This window comes from Mastigoproctus giganteus, chromosome 3 (genome assembly GCF_048544385.1).
Source record: "Mastigoproctus giganteus isolate SK-2022 chromosome 3, ASM4854438v1, whole genome shotgun sequence".
Classification (NCBI taxonomy): Eukaryota; Metazoa; Arthropoda; class Arachnida; order Uropygi; family Thelyphonidae; genus Mastigoproctus; species Mastigoproctus giganteus.
In genome coordinates this window covers 185,516,289-185,535,761 of record NC_143577.1, presented here as the reverse complement: position 1 = coordinate 185,535,761, position 19,473 = coordinate 185,516,289, and the positions used below count along the sequence as shown (strand labels likewise).

The 19,473-nt window shown below is 36.6% G+C and overlaps 1 protein-coding gene across 2 annotated transcripts in view; it reads right to left on the bottom strand.

The window, feature by feature from the left end:
• LOC150088464 (DNA mismatch repair protein Mlh3-like) overlaps nt 1-19,473 on the bottom strand; it is a 186,186-nt gene that overhangs the window by 87,675 nt on the left and 79,038 nt on the right. For both annotated transcript variants that reach the window (XM_090370784.1, XM_090370783.1), the window contains 2 exons: nt 11,724-11,794; nt 5,618-5,722 (listed from right to left, as the gene is read on the bottom strand). In XM_090370784.1, coding sequence (XP_090226910.1) covers nt 5,618-5,722; nt 11,724-11,794 — 176 coding nt within the window. The remainder of the gene's footprint in view (nt 1-5,617; nt 5,723-11,723; nt 11,795-19,473) is intronic.

Below are 19,473 nucleotides of genomic sequence, written 5' to 3'. Positions count from 1 at the left end.
GAGTGAATGACCATCCTTTTCCCCCAACTGGAGTAGTATACACTCAATTTGCACATAAAAGACTGCTATACAAATTGGAGCAGTGTAACATTAAGGGCAAGTTCGTGCTATGGATAAAGAGATGGTTGAGTGGAAGAAGACTGAATATCAGTGGACAATGCTCTTCTTGGACCAACCTTACTAGCAGAGTTCTCCAGGGTTCAGTGCTGAGCCCATTGTTGTTTTTTATATTTATTGATGAAGATGTCAACCTTGATGTCAAAGATTAAAGATGATACAAAGGTTGTCAGGGTAGTTAATCACAGTAATCAGGGTAGTATGCTACTGCAATAAGGTCTAGACAGATGGGCTGAGAAGTGGCAATTTAAGTTTAATATTGACAAATTCAAGCTATTTCTTATGGGGAGCAGTAATCCCAGATTAACATACCTGCTGTAGTACCACACTCAGGGCAATGGAGGATGAAAAAGACCTGGAAGTAATTGTGCAGTGAGATATGAAGTTCCCTGAGCAGTGCAGGCCAGGTAGCTCATGGTGTTTTATCAAAGATATACAGGAATTTTGCAAGCAGGGATAAGGAGGTGATTATTAATTGCATAAGACAATGGTCAGGCCACATCTTGAATATTGATTACAGGTCTGGAAGCCTCATTTTAGGAAGGAGGTGAATTGGTGGAATGGATGCAGAGAAGAACAACAAGATTGGTGAGGGGAGCAAAAGAGGGCTCTTACTTGAAAATGCTTCAGTTTTGTACATTGCACTCTGGAGACTAGGAACCTGTAAGGGAATCTGATTGAAGTGTTTAAAGCTTTGAATGGATTGCGTAAGCTCAATGCTGAAGGAATTCTTCCTCTTGCTCAGACTACATGAGGGGACATAAATTCAAATTGAGGAAGGATGGTTGATTTTTGGAACAAACTTCCATCTGGTGTTGTGGAAGTGGGTAATTTGAATAAATTCAAGGAAAAACTAGGTAAATTGTTAGAGGAGATGGACAAGTGAAATGGTGTTGGCCTTCCCCCCCCTTTGGCTCATGCTTTATAAGCTTGCTTTTTTTTGCATCATTTGCGACCACTACTAGTAATAATAATACACCTGTAACTAGTACCTGTAAAAGGTCATGGCCTCTACGCTCAAAATGCATTATATATTAACCTCTTCAGAAGAAAAGTTTAAAATAGTAACCAAAATAGCTATACCTAATTTGTACCTCCAACTCATTCCAAATGTCTAAATGTGTTTCAGGAGATCAATATTGGAGTCTGTCTCTAAAGGATCAAATTTTCTATGCTGTTTTCATCCAACTATTACACAGAATGCCTGCATAAGTAGTAAGGGATGAGATCCTAATGAACTGGTGCCAAGACATCCAATTCATACCATGTAAATCAACTGAACAGGCCAAGTTCGTGTTCCAGTTGTTTTAGTTAGTTTTACACCGTTGAAGGCAAGGCAGAGATAACCTGCACATTTTTATTTTTTTTTATGAAAACCCCAAACACGAGGTATTAGAACCTACAGTACTTAGTGCCGTGAATGGGCTGGAAGTTCAAAAGATGAAAGAAGATATTTGTTGACATTAGACTTGAACTTCTGTAGACTGTAATTTTCAGGAAATATGAAGGAAGATTGTTCCAGAAAATGGCAGTTGAATGAATAAACGAGGAAGATGAAAAGTTGGTTCTGTGAGTTTGAAGTTGCACAGTAAATGGATGTTGGCTGGTGGTGGCACATGTTAGGCCTGTTTTGAAAGAGAGAGTGGGAATTATAGAAGCCAATTCAGAAGAACAGTGCCCATGGAAGTATCTGTAGAAAAGGCATGCAGCAGACACAGTACATCTATGACACAGAGAGTGGAGAGACTCTGTTAGAGATGAGTAATTAATTAATCTAACTGCCCTCTTCTGAATGGAATCTAGAAGCCCGAGAGAGGTTTTGGGGGCACCGCCCCAGATGTGGGAACAATATTCCATGGTAGGGCAGATTTGCGATTTGTACAGAGTGAATAGCTGTTTGGAAAAAAAGTAATGCCGAGAGCGAAAGAGAAAACCAAGTTTTTTTAGATGCAGAGGAAGCAATATTTGTAATGTGCTTGCGCCAAGAGAGATTAGAAATTAGAGTAATCCCCAAAAGAGATATATCACCTTGCCTAGAAATTGGAGTGTCACCAAAGATAAGCATAGGAGCAGAAAGAATCCTTTTTGCGAGATATAAGACAGCACTGAGTTTTAGAAGGATTGAAGTCAACTAAGTCGTCTTTGCCCCACTGGAGATCAGCATTTAAGGAATTGGTAGTGGATATTCGAGAAGGTGAAGCTGATTGAGCAGGGCAAGGTTTCTCAAACTGGAAAATGGAATGCAATGTGCTGTTATCAACAAAACTATGAATAGGATTTCTGTTCAATGGAAGAAGGTCATTGATATACAAGAGGAAAAGAGTAGGGGAAAGAACTGAACCTTGGAGGGACACCAGTATAAGTGGAGACGTTAGAAGACAGAGACATCTACCATAACCCTCAGTGGGTGGTCAGAGAGAAAACTGGATAACCAATTACAAAAAACAATTGGCAAACCATAAGATGGAAGCTTGTTTAGAAGACCTTTACGTCAAACACAATCGAAAGCCTTCAAGATGTCAAGAGCAACTGCTTGTGTTTCAACAAGCTTTTCCATTGAATTTTTCCATAAATGGGTAACATGAGCCAGAATATCACCAGTGGATCTACACTGATGGAATCCATACTGGCGATTGTTGATCAAACGGAAGGTTTCTAGATAGTTTAAGAGTTGGCGGTTAATTGATTTCTCCATTACTTTAGAAAGAGTAGAAGTAACTGCAACAGGACAATGATTGGACGGAAGGGAATTGTCACCCTTTTTAGAAACTGGCTGGATATGAGCAAATTTCCAAGCAGAAGGAAAAACACCTTTGGAATAAAAAAGTGAAAAAAAAGGCAACAAAGGGGCACAGGTTTTGAGAACAAGTGGAGAAATACCATCTGTACCTGGAGCTTTCTTAGCATCAAGGTTCATCATAATCCTTCTGACATCCTTTTGATGGAAGACCACAGGAGGCATTGAATGGAGCATGTTGGGAATGGTGGGAGGTGTTTTACCAAGATCATTAATGCAAGAAAAATGGGATGCTAGCAGGTCAGTTTTATCCTTAACTGAAGTTACAATAGAACCATCTGGTTTTGACAGAGGCGGGAGCAGAGATGGACAACAGTTGTAGCCAATAGCATTGGCAAGAGATCAGAGTGCTCGGCTACCATTAGGGCAAGAAGCAAGTTTTCTAATCTTAGCCTGTTCAAAATCTAGTTTGGACTGATTAAGCATCTCAACCAGCTGGGTCTGTGTGACTAGAAAGTGGAAGCCAGCTAGAGTTGTGAACATTAAAATCACCAAGGAAAATTACCTCACTGTTAGGAAATTTGGACTGTAGAAAGTCAAGTTTCAGGTAGAAGAAGTCAAAGAGTTCCAAGTGATTAGCGGAGTTGGGAGAACAGTAGAGACAACAGATGAATTTGACACAATGAGGTAGAGAGATTTTAAGCCAGAGAAGATCGAAAAGAGGAGATTCCAAATTACCAAGTCTCTGACAGGGAATATCAGAATGGACATATGCACGAGTACCACCTTTGAAGCGAAAGGAATCATATAGTAAATAATTTGGGCAACTGAGATGAGCAGTGGTTGAATCAACTGATAACTGAGATTCTGTCATGGCAGACTGTAAGTGGAAATGGACATCACTGAGATTAGAACTGAGACCATGTATATTTATGAAATGAACTAGGAAATGTTTGGGAGGTTTACCTCTTTTCGCAGATAAGTTTGCTCTATTACTTTGACTATTCATGGTGCGTAGTAAGAAAAAGCGAGGGGAGGAGAGGACATGCTGTATGAAATAATGAAATTTTTGGATATGGCATACGCATGGTAAGAATATACCAGATCCTTAACATAACATTGCCTTGACAATGCCCCCCCCCCCACATACACACTACTCGGACTCCCTCCAGTTACTAACTGGCAGAGTAGAGGCAGCAAGATTATACACTAGCTGATCTGGAAGCCTCCTAGAGAGTTATCAATAGGTTCGGTCCGGTGTACTAACTAGCTGCTGGCCTGCGAATGCCGTTTTAGAGCTGTAGCCTTGAAAGGAAAAGAAGTTTGGATCTCATGGTGTTCATCATAACCTCAAAAGATGTCAATCATACTGCAAGATGGAAGAGATGGGGAAGGGCTAACTGGAACTTAGCTCTGGAGACTAAATATGGGTTCTACCAGTTCAAGCCTCCAATAAGCAAAGTGGTGGTATTGCACCGGTTGATGAGAGTAATCTACCACCTAGTACTGCCTGCTAACACAGAGGGGTGACATTCTTCCATGTGGTGTGAGTGCCACGCCCTGACCCCTGCTTACGTTGGTTCACACCTGGGTGCAGAAGTATGCATGCAGGTTATACCCAGGATTACTAACAGTCCCATCATCATGAAGGTGCAAGCAAAGGATTTGGTTGTCACAGACTTTCTGGACCTCGCCGAAATTGGGTCCACTTGACTTGAGTATCGTCCGAATATCAGTTCTATCAGCGTTTTAGACTCCCAGGTAGCAAGCACAGCTTGTCTAGCATGTCTACGAGAGCCTCAAGGACTAAACCCTGTTTTGGGCATTTACCTGTTTTGGCATTCATGTTTTTGGTTATGTATTTCATATTCTGCTATCTGTTTATTCAGACCACTCACTTTTAATATTATTATTTGGCCAAATATTATTAATATTTTAATATTATTTGGCTTTATCTATAATGCCAAATAATATTAGCTACAGATGAAGTAGGCAGCTATAACATGATGGTAATGGTATATAATCATGCCAATGTGGTTGTAAGTAATCTGTATATGCTAGATACCAGATGGCATAATGTGTTTCTAGCTTAGAGCCAAGAAGAATTTTACATCTCCCTTTATACAGTGGATGTGTATAATGTATTCTAGTTGAATTTCCTACCTGAAAGAAATAAAGATCTGAAATAACACCTCAATACTTTCAGCCATATAGTATATGACTATAAGTATTGGGAAAAGTGGGTTTATTCAGGAATAATCCCCCTTGGACTGGAAGTGTCAATATCTTGCCAATACACAAAGGGGGGGGGGGAAGGACTAAGAATCAGATAGGTAACTATAAACCAATCAACTTAACTTCAATGGCAGGGAAGGTCTCTATGGACTATATGGTCAAAATGTATTACATGATCCTCTTGAGCAGTATATCCTAAATGGACCACAAATATGGTTTCTTAAAAGGAAAACTGCATTTGATTAACCTAATAAACTAATACATGTGGTCAAATAGACTTGAAAAAAAAAAAAAAAAAAACAATTAGAAGAAACAATTTTTTAAATTATACACTTAGACTTCAGCAAGGCATTGGTATGGTTTCACTGGAAAAGTTGGTAGTATGAAAACCATGATAAGTGGAATAATACAAGTTGTATAGACAAAGATTTCTGTCTGTACAGACAAAGTTTTTTTTTGGCTGATGCAATGAGCCTTTACTATTACTAACATGCAATTAAGTATGAAAGAAAATACAGAAAAATTTACTTGTAGTTGGTTGAAGATATTCTTTGAAAAACAACATGGCTGCAAAATATTATAGGCATAAATGGTATTTTTTGTAAGCTGAGGAAGACATACAGTAGCCAAATCCTATTAAGAGAAAAAAATAATCAAATTAGTGGTTAAATCAAATATTCAATGCAAATCAAACTTTAAATCTACACTTTAAGTGCTATAATAATAATAAAAATCTTTATTATTATTATTATTACTATTTAATACAAAGTAAGCCTTGTAGAGCTGACATAGCATAGGTATGCTCTGTCAGCTCTACAAGATTACTTTGTCCTATCAACCAATTTCTTATCTCTAAATGATAGTATTATATGTAAAAAAAAAAAAAAAGTTTAGAAGTGTTCTATGCACTATACTGAGGTAAACTCCTCTTATTATTTTACTAAAAATAGTTACTATAATTTTTCAATAATTCAGTATTAAAGTTCAGTTTTAAAAACATGTTTCTCACTGCAAAAAAATTCAAAATTTTTTAATAATTTCTCTCCAGCTTATTTATAGTCAAATAAATCTATTATTCCCAACAATTAACTGTCATGTTATCATACAATCATACATATATACGAGGTGCTACCCAAATGTTCCCGAAATGTGATTCTTGTGCAGGAACTACGTTTAGTACGAACTTGTGGCACTAAGTAACACTGCATGTGTCCTTTGTCAATCAGTGTGCCATGTGGCATCGGGCTGGATAGAGTCTTTGAATATTTATGTGCACTTCTTTGGTGGTGTGTTTCGTGTAGTTTGCAATTGCTGCGATGGCTGATGTGAGAGAGAGAGAGTGTGCTTGCATCAAGTTTTGTTTCCTTCTTAACGAAACAGTAGTAGAAACCCATAAGAAGTTGAAACAAGCTTTTGGTGACAACGCTTTAGGCCAGATGCACACCTACTACTGGTTTAACATGGAAGATTGGTTCACAAATTGGAGCAGTGTGGCATTGGAGGCAAACTGCTGCTATGGATAAAGGGATGGTTGAGTGGGAGAAGACAGAGAGTGGTAATCAATGGACACTGCTCTTCGTGGACTAATGTTATTAGTGGAGTCCCTCAGGATTCAGTGTTGGGTCCATTGTTGTTTTCTGTATTTATAAATGATATTGATGATAGTATATCAGACTTAATGTCCAAGTTTGCAGATGATACAAAGGTTGGCAGGGTTGTTAAGGACACTAATGACAGTACGCTGCTGCAACACGATTCAGAAAAGTTGAGCAGATGGAATGAGAGGTGGCAAATGGTGGTGTATAAAGCCTTGAATGGTTTGAGCATGCTCAATGCCGATGGGATTCTTCCTCTTGCTCAGAATAATCACCTGAGAGGGCATAAATTCAAATTGAGGAAAGACAGTTGTAGGATAGATGCACGGAAGTTTGCCTTTAGCCAGCGGGTAGTTGATTGGTGGAACAGACTTTCATCTTTTGTTGTGGAAGTTGACAGCCTAAATAAATTTAAGGCTGAGCTGGACAGGTATTTGGAATGAAGGGAGAGGTGAAATGGGAGCGGTTTTTTTTTTTTTTGGCTGATGCTGCATGAGCTTGCTTTCTTGTAATGCTAAAACTGATTTAAAAACGGTCAAATGTCGTTTGATGACGATCACTCTAGGCGTCCATCATCAAGCACCACCCTGGAAAATGTCACAAAATTCAGGCCGCGATTCATGAAGACCACAGGCAAACCATCCACGACATTTATGGCACTGTAGGACTATCATACAGCATGTGTCAGCAGATTTTGTCAGACATGTTCAACGTGAGAAGGATTGCGGCCAAGTTCGTGCCATGGTTACTGAGTAAAGACCAAAAGGAGCATCGGATGGAAGTTAGCAGAGATCTTCAAGAATGAGTCAGAAGTGATCAACACTTCCTTTCTACGGTCATCACTGGTGATGAGAGTTGGGTATATGGGTATGACCCAGAAACCAGGCAACAATCATTCCAGTGGAAGTCCATCTTCGCTCTGACCAATGAAAGCCTGACAAGTGAGGAGCAATGTGAAGTCTCTGCTGATCTGTTTTTTGGACAATGATGGAATTATTCATAAGGAATTTGTCCCTCCTGGCCAGACTGTCAACGCAAAATTGTACTGCGACATCCTGAGGCAGTTAAGGGAAGCCGTCAGGAGTAAATGTCCAGAGAAGTGGCGTACAAAGAACTGGGTCCTTCATCGTGACAATGCGCTGGCCCACACATCTTTCACTGTGGTGCAGTTTTTGGCATCCAACAAAATGACAATGGCCCCACCCCCCTTATTTGCCAGACTTAACCCCCTGTGACTTCTTCCTTTTCCCAAGAATTAAAATCAAGCTGAAAGGACAAAGATTTTACAGCATAAAGGATATCCAAACTGAATCACAGGCGGTGCTGAACACTATGACGAAGAAGGACTTTAAGGACGCATTCAAATCATGGGAGAAGCATTGGGATAGGTGTTTATTTTTTATTTTGTTAGTTGTTGGTGAATCAGCTTCTGTGGCCATAATGCACCTCCCAAAGTTTTTGTATTTTACTGTGATCCACGCCCGAGGCAGGATTCGAAGCCGTGACCTTTGGGTTGTCAGGCAGGCACTTTACCCAACTGGCTAGCCTGGTCGGCTCGGTGTTTATGCTTTCAAGAGAGACTACTTTGAAAGTGATGGTGACGAATAAGACCCAGGGTGAGTCTAATTTATTTTATAAATAAATTTCATATAAGTGATTTATAAATAAAGCATTTTGTATATGGATATTGAAGAACTATGGTTGCAGGATAGATGAGCAAAAATTTACTTTTGGCCAGGGAGTAATTAATTAGCATTAGAAGAGGCATATGATGCAAGAAAGCAAATTTATACAACATAAGTAAAAAAAAATTTCCCATTTCACACAACTATTCACTCTAAATGTTTGTCCAGTTCTTCCTTGAATTTATTTAAGCTATCAACTTCCACAATGACAGATTGACATTTGTTCCTGCAACAACCACCCACTGGCTAAAGGCAAATTTCCAAGCGCCTATTCTACAACTGTCCTTCCACAATTTTAATTTATGCACCCCCAAGTTCGTAATCTGAGCAAGAGGAAGAATCCCATCAGTATTGAGCCTGCTCAACCCTCTCAAGTCCTTATACACTTTAATCAGATCACCTCGCAGATGCCTAGTCTCCAGATGCTGAAATTTGCAGAATTCAAGCCTTTCTTAGTAAGAGCACCCCTTCATTCCTCACCAATCTTGCTCCCTTTCTCTGTACTCATTCTAGCAACTCTGCATCCTTCCTAAAATGAGGCCTCCAAACCTGTACACAGTAATAAAGGCACGGCCTGACTATTGCCTTATACAAAGGAATAATCACCTGCTTATTCCCACTAGCAAAATTCCTATATATCATTGACAAGACCCCATGACCTGCTTGGGCAGCCTGTCTGCACTGCTCAAAAAACTTCTTATCTGACTGCACAATTACCCCAGATCTTTTTCATTCTCTGCAGTTACTTCTACTCATATTGGGTAGAAGTAACTCCAATTAGGTATATATTTCTACCTAAATTAGAGAAGTTTGACTTCTGGGAGGGCTTACTGGCGGAATATTGTAGAAGGCTAAGACTCACCCTCGGTTTTAATGCCAGAAGAAGACTTCTACCCATATGCAGTACTTTGCATTTGTCAATGTTAAACTTCAGTTACCACTGTCATTAATGTCATTAAGAACCCTGTCAAACTTGTATCATCTGCAAACTTGGACATTAAGCCTGATATACCTTCATCAATATCATTGATAAATATACAAAACAAAAATGGGCCCAATAGAGAACCCTGGGGAACTCCACTAATAACATTAGTCCACAAAGAGCAGCATCCATTAATTACCACTCTGTCTTCTCCCACTCAACCACCCTTTTATCAGTTGTAGCAATTTCCCCTTAATGTCATACTGCTCCAATTTGTACAGTAGTCTTCCATGTGCAACAGTATCAAAAGCTTTCCTGAAATCCAAGTATATGATATCAAAATTATTTTTTGCATCCAGTTCCCTTGTACCCACATCATAGTATCCAATCAAACTGGTCAGACAAGGCTACCCCTTAACAAACCATAATGTGTCTGAATTATTACTGCAGTCTTGTCTAGATGATCCTGCAATGCTTCTTCAACCAGCGACTCCATTATTTTCCCCAGAACAGAAGTCGAACTAAGGTCTGTAATTACTTGTGCCATCCCTTTGATCTCCCTTTGTGAATTGGGGACACATTTGCACATCTCCAGTCTGTGGGGACCTCCCCGAGTCCAAAGATGCCCTTGTAATTACAGCCGAGGTGTTGCTTACTGCCTTTAATATAACTGGATAGATCCTATCCACCCTATGTGCCTTTCTCATATTTAAATTCAACAATTTCTCCTCCACTTTGCTCTCAGTTATTACAAAATTATTAACTTCCCTGTTAGAGTTTAATAAGCTTCAGTTCTTCTCTAATTGTTGGAATAAACTTTCACCTGGTGCTCTGTAAGTGGGTAGCTTGAATAAACTTAGAGGATTAGACAAATTATTAGAAAGGTTGGATAAACAAAGTGGGGATTTTTTTAAAATCAATAATTATACCACTATGTAATATCAAAAATTTGCTTTACTTGAAATTAAATTTAATGTGAGGGATACGAAGAGTGCGCACGCATATGTACGTTTTTCAAGACCATTTCCAGTATGTTTCAAATAATGAGTCTGTTTAGTATGAATCTTTGTCTGAAAATTCAACTTGTACAATCTGAACTCATATATTTACAATTTTCAAATTAATGCAGGGAAAAAAAAGTTAACCATTATCTACAATTCATAAGAAATAGCAGCCCAAAAATAACTTTTAAAATTGAGGGAGAATATCATAGCTGTTGTCTAACATGGGCTTACAAAGCTGATATACTCTGAAATTCAAGTCCAGAAATTTACAAAATTTAATCAAATGATACATAAATAAATGCATGTTAATGCATCAGAAAAAAGAAGTAATAATAAGTGTTCTTTAGTCTCCTGATGTAAGTTTTAAATTAAAATTATATTAAATATTATGCATTTAAAAAATATACCTTAAAAATATCTTAAATTTAAAAATACCTTAAAAATATCTTAAATTTAAAAATATCTTAAAAATCTTATATTTAAAAAATATTAGAAATTTTTAATATTATATATTTAAAAAATATTAGAAATTTTTAAAATTATATATTTAAAAGAAATTTTTAAATATATAATTTTAAAAATTTCTAATATTTTTTAAATATATAATATTAAAAATTTCTAATATTTTTTAAATATAAGATTTTTAAGATATTTTTAAATTTAAGATATTTTTAAGGTATTTTTAAATTTAAGATATTTTTAAGGTATATTTTTTAAATGCATAATATTTAATATAATTTTTAGATTTTTAAAAATATAAAAAATGTTAAATCTGCATATCTTTAGTTGAAATCCATTGAAACAGTGATTTAACAAATTTTAAAAAAATATTTTCTCCTTTAAATTATAATGAGTGTATTATACATAACTTCATGAATTTGCTTTTCTCTGGAAATTTAATTTAAAGAAATAAATAAAAAAACAACAAAGTTTTAATTTTTACTTTAAAACTTTGTTGTTTTTTTATTTATTTCTTTAAATTAAATTTCCAGAGAAAAGCAAATTCATGAAGTTATGTATAATACACTCATTATAATTTAAAGGAGAAAATATTTTTTTAAAATTTGTTAAATCACTGTTTCAATGGATTTCAACTAAAGATATGCAGATTTAACATTTTTTATATTTTTAAAAATCTAAAAATTATATTAAATATTATGCATTTAAAAAATATACCTTAAAAATATCTTAAATTTAAAAATACCTTAAAATATCTTAAATTTAAAAATATCTTAAAAATCTTATATTTAAAAAATATTAGAAATTTTTAATATTATATATTTAAAAATATTAGAAATTTTTAAAATTATATATTTAAAAATTTCTTTAGTCTTGTATAAGTTCAGATTAATTCTACTTAAATTTCTAGTTTTTCTTAAATTAGGAATCAAACTTTCTTAAATTTTTTAAATTAGGAATCAAACTCACATCTTTAGTATCTCTTTGAAATACTGGATTTTCCCACTTCTGTAATAAAACATCCACAGTACTTCTTGCACCTTTATAACACACAAAAAAATACACTTGTTTTTCACCAACAAAATAATTATACATTACTAATAAAGAATACAGCAAAATTACATTACAACAAATATTGTTTTAACAAAAAATGTCACTATAATGAAAATATTTTACTTCCTGATTGACTCTTCTTGTATTGTGTGCTTTGTAAATCTTATTTGAATGAAATAGTTTAAGAAAAATTCAATACAAAATATATTTTAAAAGTTCACAATGCCTAAAACTGTACAGCTCTGGAAGAATTTGCTTGAAGGGGAAAAAAAAATATATGAAAGTTTTAGAAAATGTGGTACAAAAATTCAGTTTTGCACCCTCTAGTACATTTTCCAGATTTTTCAATAAGTATGTATTTTTTAAACCTTGTAGTATGCAATGGTATAGTGCACCACCGTTTCACGAAAAAAAAATAACACACACATGGGGGGAGGGAGGGGGGGAGAGAGAGAGAGAGAGAGGGAGGGAGGGAGGGAGGGAGGGAGAGAGAGAGAGAGAGAGAGGGAGGGAGGGAGGGAGGGAGGGAGAGAGAGAGAGGGAGGGAGGGAGAGAGTGTAATGATAAACTGCATACCAACAGTAACTTTTTTCTTTTTTTTTTATACAGAAATGAAAGACACCTAATGCTTTTGTGGTTTCAAACCTTTTGCTCTAGAAACATTCCCACAAACAGTTCACTTGCCACAAACAGTTCACAACTGTTTGTGGTAGAGGCATGGCTCTAAATTGCCATCCCATCATGGGAACAGGAGACAAATCAGGGTACCCAGAGCAGGAAAAATAAAAAATAAAAACAATTATCTGAAAATTCAATTTGTGGAATCTGAATTCACATATTTCCAATTATACTAAAGTTGAATTTTCACATTAATGCAGAAAAACTAAAGTTAAGCAATAAAAACAAATACAGTACAATAAGTTATACCTATTGTAATGTATTTGCTTTTAAAACTACATATTTCAGCATTTTATTTATTTATTATTCATTTTAAAGTCAATATTTAACTCAAATAAAGAGAAAATTACTGCTTCTGCTTATAACAGTGAAGCATTTAAATAAGTAATTCCTTTGGAAATAATTTTCACTAATATTTATTAGAACAAAATTCTAGTACAATGAAATGATTTGTGCATTCCAGAAGTTTGATGTAACAGAATTTTATCACATCACCAAATTAATATTTCTTAATTTAAGATAAGCAAACAAGTGATGCAGAGAATCAAGTATCAACATTTAATAACAAGATTATAAAAATTTTACTGCAAAAGTTATCACAAAAAGAACTAAAAATTATGTATAGAAAGATTAAATGAGGCAAAAAATATACAGGGTGTCTCGAAAATATTGGTACAAACGTTTAGGGGAGGTAGGTAACATCTAAAGGAATGTGAATCGCATAGGAACCCATAACCGGAAACGTCACCGTACGTCGGTACACAGCGCTGTTCATCAATTCGCGAGAGGGAAAATTTCTGGTTTACTCATTCAAGCAGTAGTCGCCGCACGATATACAAACTGTGAGCTGGCAGACATGCACCTAGTGTATGGATTAGCAGAGAGCCCACACAGTGTGCGCCCCCCATGCGGCACAACATCGCTTCTCAATAAATGTGTGGGCAGGTATGGTCGGTGACTGCTTAGTCGGCCCATACCTGTTACCATCCCGCATGAACTCCGCTAAATATCGGATCTTTCTTGAACAAGTTCTACCAGGGTTACTTCATGATGTTCCAGCAACATTAGGTTTCAACATGACGGGGCACCTGCCCATTATGGAAGGTGTGTTCGTGACCATTTGAACAAGCGTTTTGGGCGTCGATGGATTGGCTGTGATGTACCCGTTGCCTGGCCTGGCCCCCACGCTTACCTGATTTATCGAGCATTGATTTCTTTCTGATGGGGCCCTCAAATCTATCATGTATGAATTGCCTGTAGAGATGGAAATGGATCTCGTGGCAAGACTCGTCTGCGCTGCTGCTACTGTAAAAGAAACTCCAGGTGTGTTCGACCGCATCCGCCAATCCATGCTGCGTTGGTGTCATGCATGCATTGCGTCTCATGGTGGAACCTTCGAGCATCTGTTGTAACATCATGAAATGCATCCATCTCATACTCCATTGTTAATATTATGTCAAATAAATGTTTGCCACTAATTACTGTCTTGTGTCATTTCTGCTTCTTGTGCCTCTGCTACTACTTTCCCGTGACGTTTCCGGTTATGGGTTCCTATGCGATTCACATTCCTTTAGATGTTACCTACCTCCCCTAAACATTTGTACCAATATTTTTGAGACACCCTGTATAAGGGTCATTAAAGTGAAAGCACAAAGGCCACATATAACAAATGGGGGAAAAAATAATGAAATGCTTCGTGGCATATTATGTCCTTATAGCATACTGAGCTCATGCACTACTATGTTTGCTAATATCATCTTAAACAGATGTATACAAAATGGCCGAGAGGCACAATGATTTAAATGTAAATATAATTCAATTATTGAGTGCAGAAGTTGTAAATACTTGGCTGAAATTTATTATAAAATATCAGTTCAGTAAGGCACAAGTCAACAGCAAGAAAGTCTACAAGCAGATAAATAAATTAAAAGAATTGCGTTGAAGTTTTAAGATTAAGGAGTAATAACTTGTGATCAAAAAAATTATTCCACTTTTAAGTGTTAATCTAATTTATCTGATTTTTGGATTCATATAAATAGGGTCAAGAAATTATAAAAATATTAACAAAATATCCTTATTTAATCCAGAAAACTAGTATAAAAAAATCCTAATTTAATCCACAAAACTAATGTAAAAAAAAAAAAAAAATCAGTACATCAGTGTGAAGTATGACTTCCACTGGCATCAATACAAGTCTTTTAAGTGTGTTGGCACAGACATAATCTTGGGAAATATTTCTCTGTCTGATATATGTATTTCCTCAAAACTGCTATGGTTTAGACTGGTAGAGGCATGGCTTTGACTACCATCCCAACAAGGGAACAGGAGACAAAGGAAATCAGGTTGACACTGCAGAAAAACTGTCTGACAACATTGGCAGTATGAAAGCTGAACAATGTGCAATTTGAATAAGGGTTATATAACTATTACTGAAATGGCAAAAAGGATAGGTCTAAATAATACAGTTGCAATGTGTTATGTTGCAACTGTATTATTTAACATGTTATCATATATTTGGATTTCAGGAAAGCTTTTGATACTGTTGCATATGGAAGACTACTGTACAAATTGGAGCAGTATGGCATTAAGGGCAAGTTTCTACAATAGATAAAAGGATGGTTGAGTGGGAGAAGACAAAGAGTGGTAATCAGTGGACACTGCTCTTCATGGATCAATGTTATTAGTGGTGTCCCAGGGTTCAGTGTTGGGCCCCATTGTTGTTTTGTATATTTATCAATGATATTGATGAAGGTATATCAAGCTTAATGTCAAAGTTTGCAGATGATACAACGGTTAGCATTGTTAATAACAGTAATGACAGTATGCTGCTGCAACCGGATCTGGAAAAGTTGGGCAGATGGGCTGTGAAGTGGCAACTGAAGTTTAACATTGACAAATGCAAAGTACTGCATATGGGTAGCAGTAACCCCAGAGAAATGTACGAAATGTGTGGTACTACACTCAGGATGGTAGAGAATGAAAAGGACCTGGGTGTAATTGTGGTCAGATATGAGGTTTTCTGAGTAGTGCAGATAGGTTGCCTGAGCAGGTCATGGGGTCTTGCAATGATATACAAGAATTTTGCTAGTAGGGATAAGCAGGTGATTATTCCTTTGTATAAGGCAATGGTCAGGCCGTGCCTTGATTACTGTGTACTGGTTCGGAGGCCTCATTTTAGGAAGGATGTAGAGTTGCTAGAATGAATACAGAGAAAGGCAACAAGATTGGTGAGGGGAACGAAGAGGTGCTCTTACCAAGAAAGGCTCAAATTCTGCAAATTGCCACATCGGAACATGCTCCCAAGATCATTATACATACTACTTGTTAGACAAATCAACATGTGTGTTGCTAGCCTGCATGCTACATGCATTCAGTCTGCCAAATGATGCAATAATACCAAATGATGCAAGAAAGCAAACAAGCTTATACAGTATCAACTAAACAAGAAAAATCTAAACATTAACACATCTAGTTCTTCCATAAATTTATTCAAACTACTCACCTCCAACAACAGCAGATATAAGGAAGTTTATTCCAATGATCAACTACTACAGGTTGAAAGAAAATTTCCGTATATCTATCCTGCAACCACAGTACCTCAATTTAAATTCATATCACTCCCACCCCCATTTGTGTTGTTTGAGCAAAAGGAAGGATGCCATAAGTATTTAGTTTACACAAACCATTTAAAGCTTTAAACACTTCACTCAGTTCTCCTTTCATATGCTTAGTTTTAAAATGCTGCAATTTGCAGAGCTGAAGCATTTATTCATAAGGGTACTTTTGTTTCCCCCCCCCACCTCTCTCATTGTCCTTTTTTGCATCTATTACAACAGATCCACATCTATTCTAAAATGAGGCTTTGAGACTTGTATGCCGTACTCAAGATGTGGCCTAACCATAGCCTTATACAGTGGGGTAATTACCTCCATATCCCTGCTGACAAAATTCCTGTATATCACTGGCAAAGCCCCATGAGCTGCCCTAGCAGCCTGTCTGCACTGTCAGAGAATTTGATGTCTGATTGCAAATTTTTGTCTCTGCTTTCCAATTGCACCATTAATGAACATGCTGTGATCAGAAGAGCGGGGACGGATCAAACCACCCAGATTCATAGAAGAATTTTAGAGCAATACATACAAAAGTGTATTGGTCAAAAAAATTGGAACAAGTGGGCAGAAAGGTTAAGAGATAGCAGAAAAAGTGTGGTTGACGAAGACCATTCAGGTTGTCCAACAACTTTAACAACACTAAATAATGCTGACCAAATTAATGCTCTCATTACTCATTTCCATAACACCAGATTAAAAAAAAAAGAAAGTAGATTGATTCGTGGTTCTGCTGTTGGAAAGTTAGACATCAGCTATGGGAATCTAATATATTTGATTATACATGACACCCTCAAATATTGCAAAGTTTGTGCAGGAGGCCCAAACTTTTAACAGAGAAGCAAACACAGAAACGTTTGGATATTTGTACGAAATTTCTACAGCAGTATTACAACATTTTATAGACATTCCTATAATAAATTGTTAAGCTAGACAAAACATGGGTGCAAGCCAGGAAGCAAGCAGCAGAGCATGGAGTAGAAACACACACCACTTCCAATAACCAAAAAATTAAAACAAATATTCTTCTGGAAAAGTCTTGTTGACATTGTTTTGGGATTTGAAAGGGCTTATTCTGGAACATTATCAGGAGTAGAGAGATTGCCAGTAGTGAAAGATTTTGTGCCATGTTGGATGAGAAATTTAAAGCTGATTGGATAAATGTGCAAACTTTGCATTCAGCCAGAGAATGATCATTGGAAAAAAATTCCATTTGGTGTTATAGAAATGAGTACTTCGAATAAATTTAAAGGATTAGACAAATTATCAGAAGAGATGAACAAAAACAAATTTTTTTTTTCTTCTTAATTTTGAAGTTCTCCCTCATCCACCATATAGTCTGGACCTCAGTCATCCCTTTAACTAACACCTTTTTAGCTCTCTGAAAAAAGCATTACTTGGATGTTAATTTTCAAATGACAATGTCAAAGAAGAGGTGCATAACTCCTTTCACGAAGAACTGAAAACATTTTTCTGGCATTAAGAAGCTTGTGGATTGACATAAGTGACTGGAGAAGCAAGGGGGACTGTGTGAAAAGTAATATTAAAATGTTTGCTTATATTTTCCTTTACTTGATTTATTAAGGAAAGGAAAATAGGTAAATTTTTTGATTTTGATTTATCATCACACAAGATTAATATAATCCTGCCTTGGCCCATCATACACTAACGGTGCTTTTTGATAATGGATATTCCCAAAATGAACGTTATCTTTAATCATTCCCAGAAAGGCAGATTTGTCAGCTGCAGCTTGTCAACAAAGTGTTCAAAGTTTGATGTTTTGTCTTCTTGGTACCCTAGAATCTAAAAAATGACTGTGTTCTGCAAACCACTGGAGTAAATGCTGGTAAATTATGCTACGATCTTGTCCAACATATGGCAAATTGCTGGGTTCACCATTCAGCTCCTTGGAGCCCTACTATGCAATGCCATTCAAACTCATTCAGTTCATTTATGTGCTGCTTGCTAACCTGTCTTGTCATCTAAAAAATGTCTTGGAATAGGACCAGTATGTCTGCCAGTGGCAAAAGTAGACAACGTTATAGAGCATATTTTTTAAGTGCACAAAAGGTGATATTGTTGTACACATTAGCAATAATGATATTAAGAGTAAGAGATCTTGGGGAATTACTCCACAAGCACAGGACAATATTGAGATAAAGTCCCAAGTTAGGATTAAATTTGAAAGGGTCTCCAATCTTGCCCACACACAATAGAAGGGATTAAACATTGAGAGTATTGTCAATCAACTTGGCCCTGGAGAGAATGTACATGGCACGGGGATAGAATTTTTCTCAGAACAGGCTGTGCTTGTTAACAGGAGAGACTGTACAGAGATGGGATACACTTAAATAGAAGGGATGCATGAATATTCACTGTTGCTATCGAGGCAGTGTTAGGTGGGTCAGAAAACTGATAACTTTGGGGGGGGACAATATACAGACTAATAGATTAACTAGAGCAGTAGGCAGAGGTGAAAGTGATTCTTGCACTGCTTCTATTGGAACATGTAGCAGCCTGAAAAGCCAGGTGTCAGGGATTTCAAGCCCTGCTGTGGGTTGTCATAGAACAAGTACATACATGGGCTGTGTTAGAGTAAGAACAGGTGCATGTATACTTGCATGCACACTAATGCTAGAAGCACAGTAAATAAATTTGAAAATTTTGAAGTACCTGATTAAGACATGAAATGCAGACATTGTAGAGATATCAGAGACATGGTGTCACTCAGACATAAGGAATGCAGAATTTGAATATGAGGAGTACAATGTGTACAGAGAGGACAGACAGGACAGGTAGAATGGGGGAAGTTATGCTCTAAGTTAAGAAGCAGATTAAATCTAAGGCATCAGTCAACATGGGTGGCCAGTGCAATGTTTACTGGTTTGACATAACCAATGGGAAAACAAAAATGAGAGTAGGAGTGTTATAGGACTAATGACTGTGATGACATTCAACTTAGAGTAGACCTGTAAATCAGGATGTCTTATAATGGGGGAATTTTTAACTTTCCAAATATTGATTGGAACTTGTGGGTTGGTCAATCACACACAGTAAATTCACAATAGTGAGACTTTTGTGAATTTACTGGATGATTGTTTTCTACAGTAGCACATTAACGAGACACCAAAAAAGAAGCAATACTCTTAATCTGATTATCAGCAATGATTCTTCATGCATTAAGAATCTGCAAGTAAAAGATGCTCTGGGTGGCAGTGATCAGAGTGAGCTGATGTGGGATTTACTTAAAGATAAGTATTTTCAAGGTAAAGGAAAGAGGTTTCTTTTTCATAAGGGTGACTACAGTGGTCACAGACAGTTTTTAAATTCTGTACCGTTGACCATCTGATGTTACCAACATCAAATTCTAAATGGGAAGC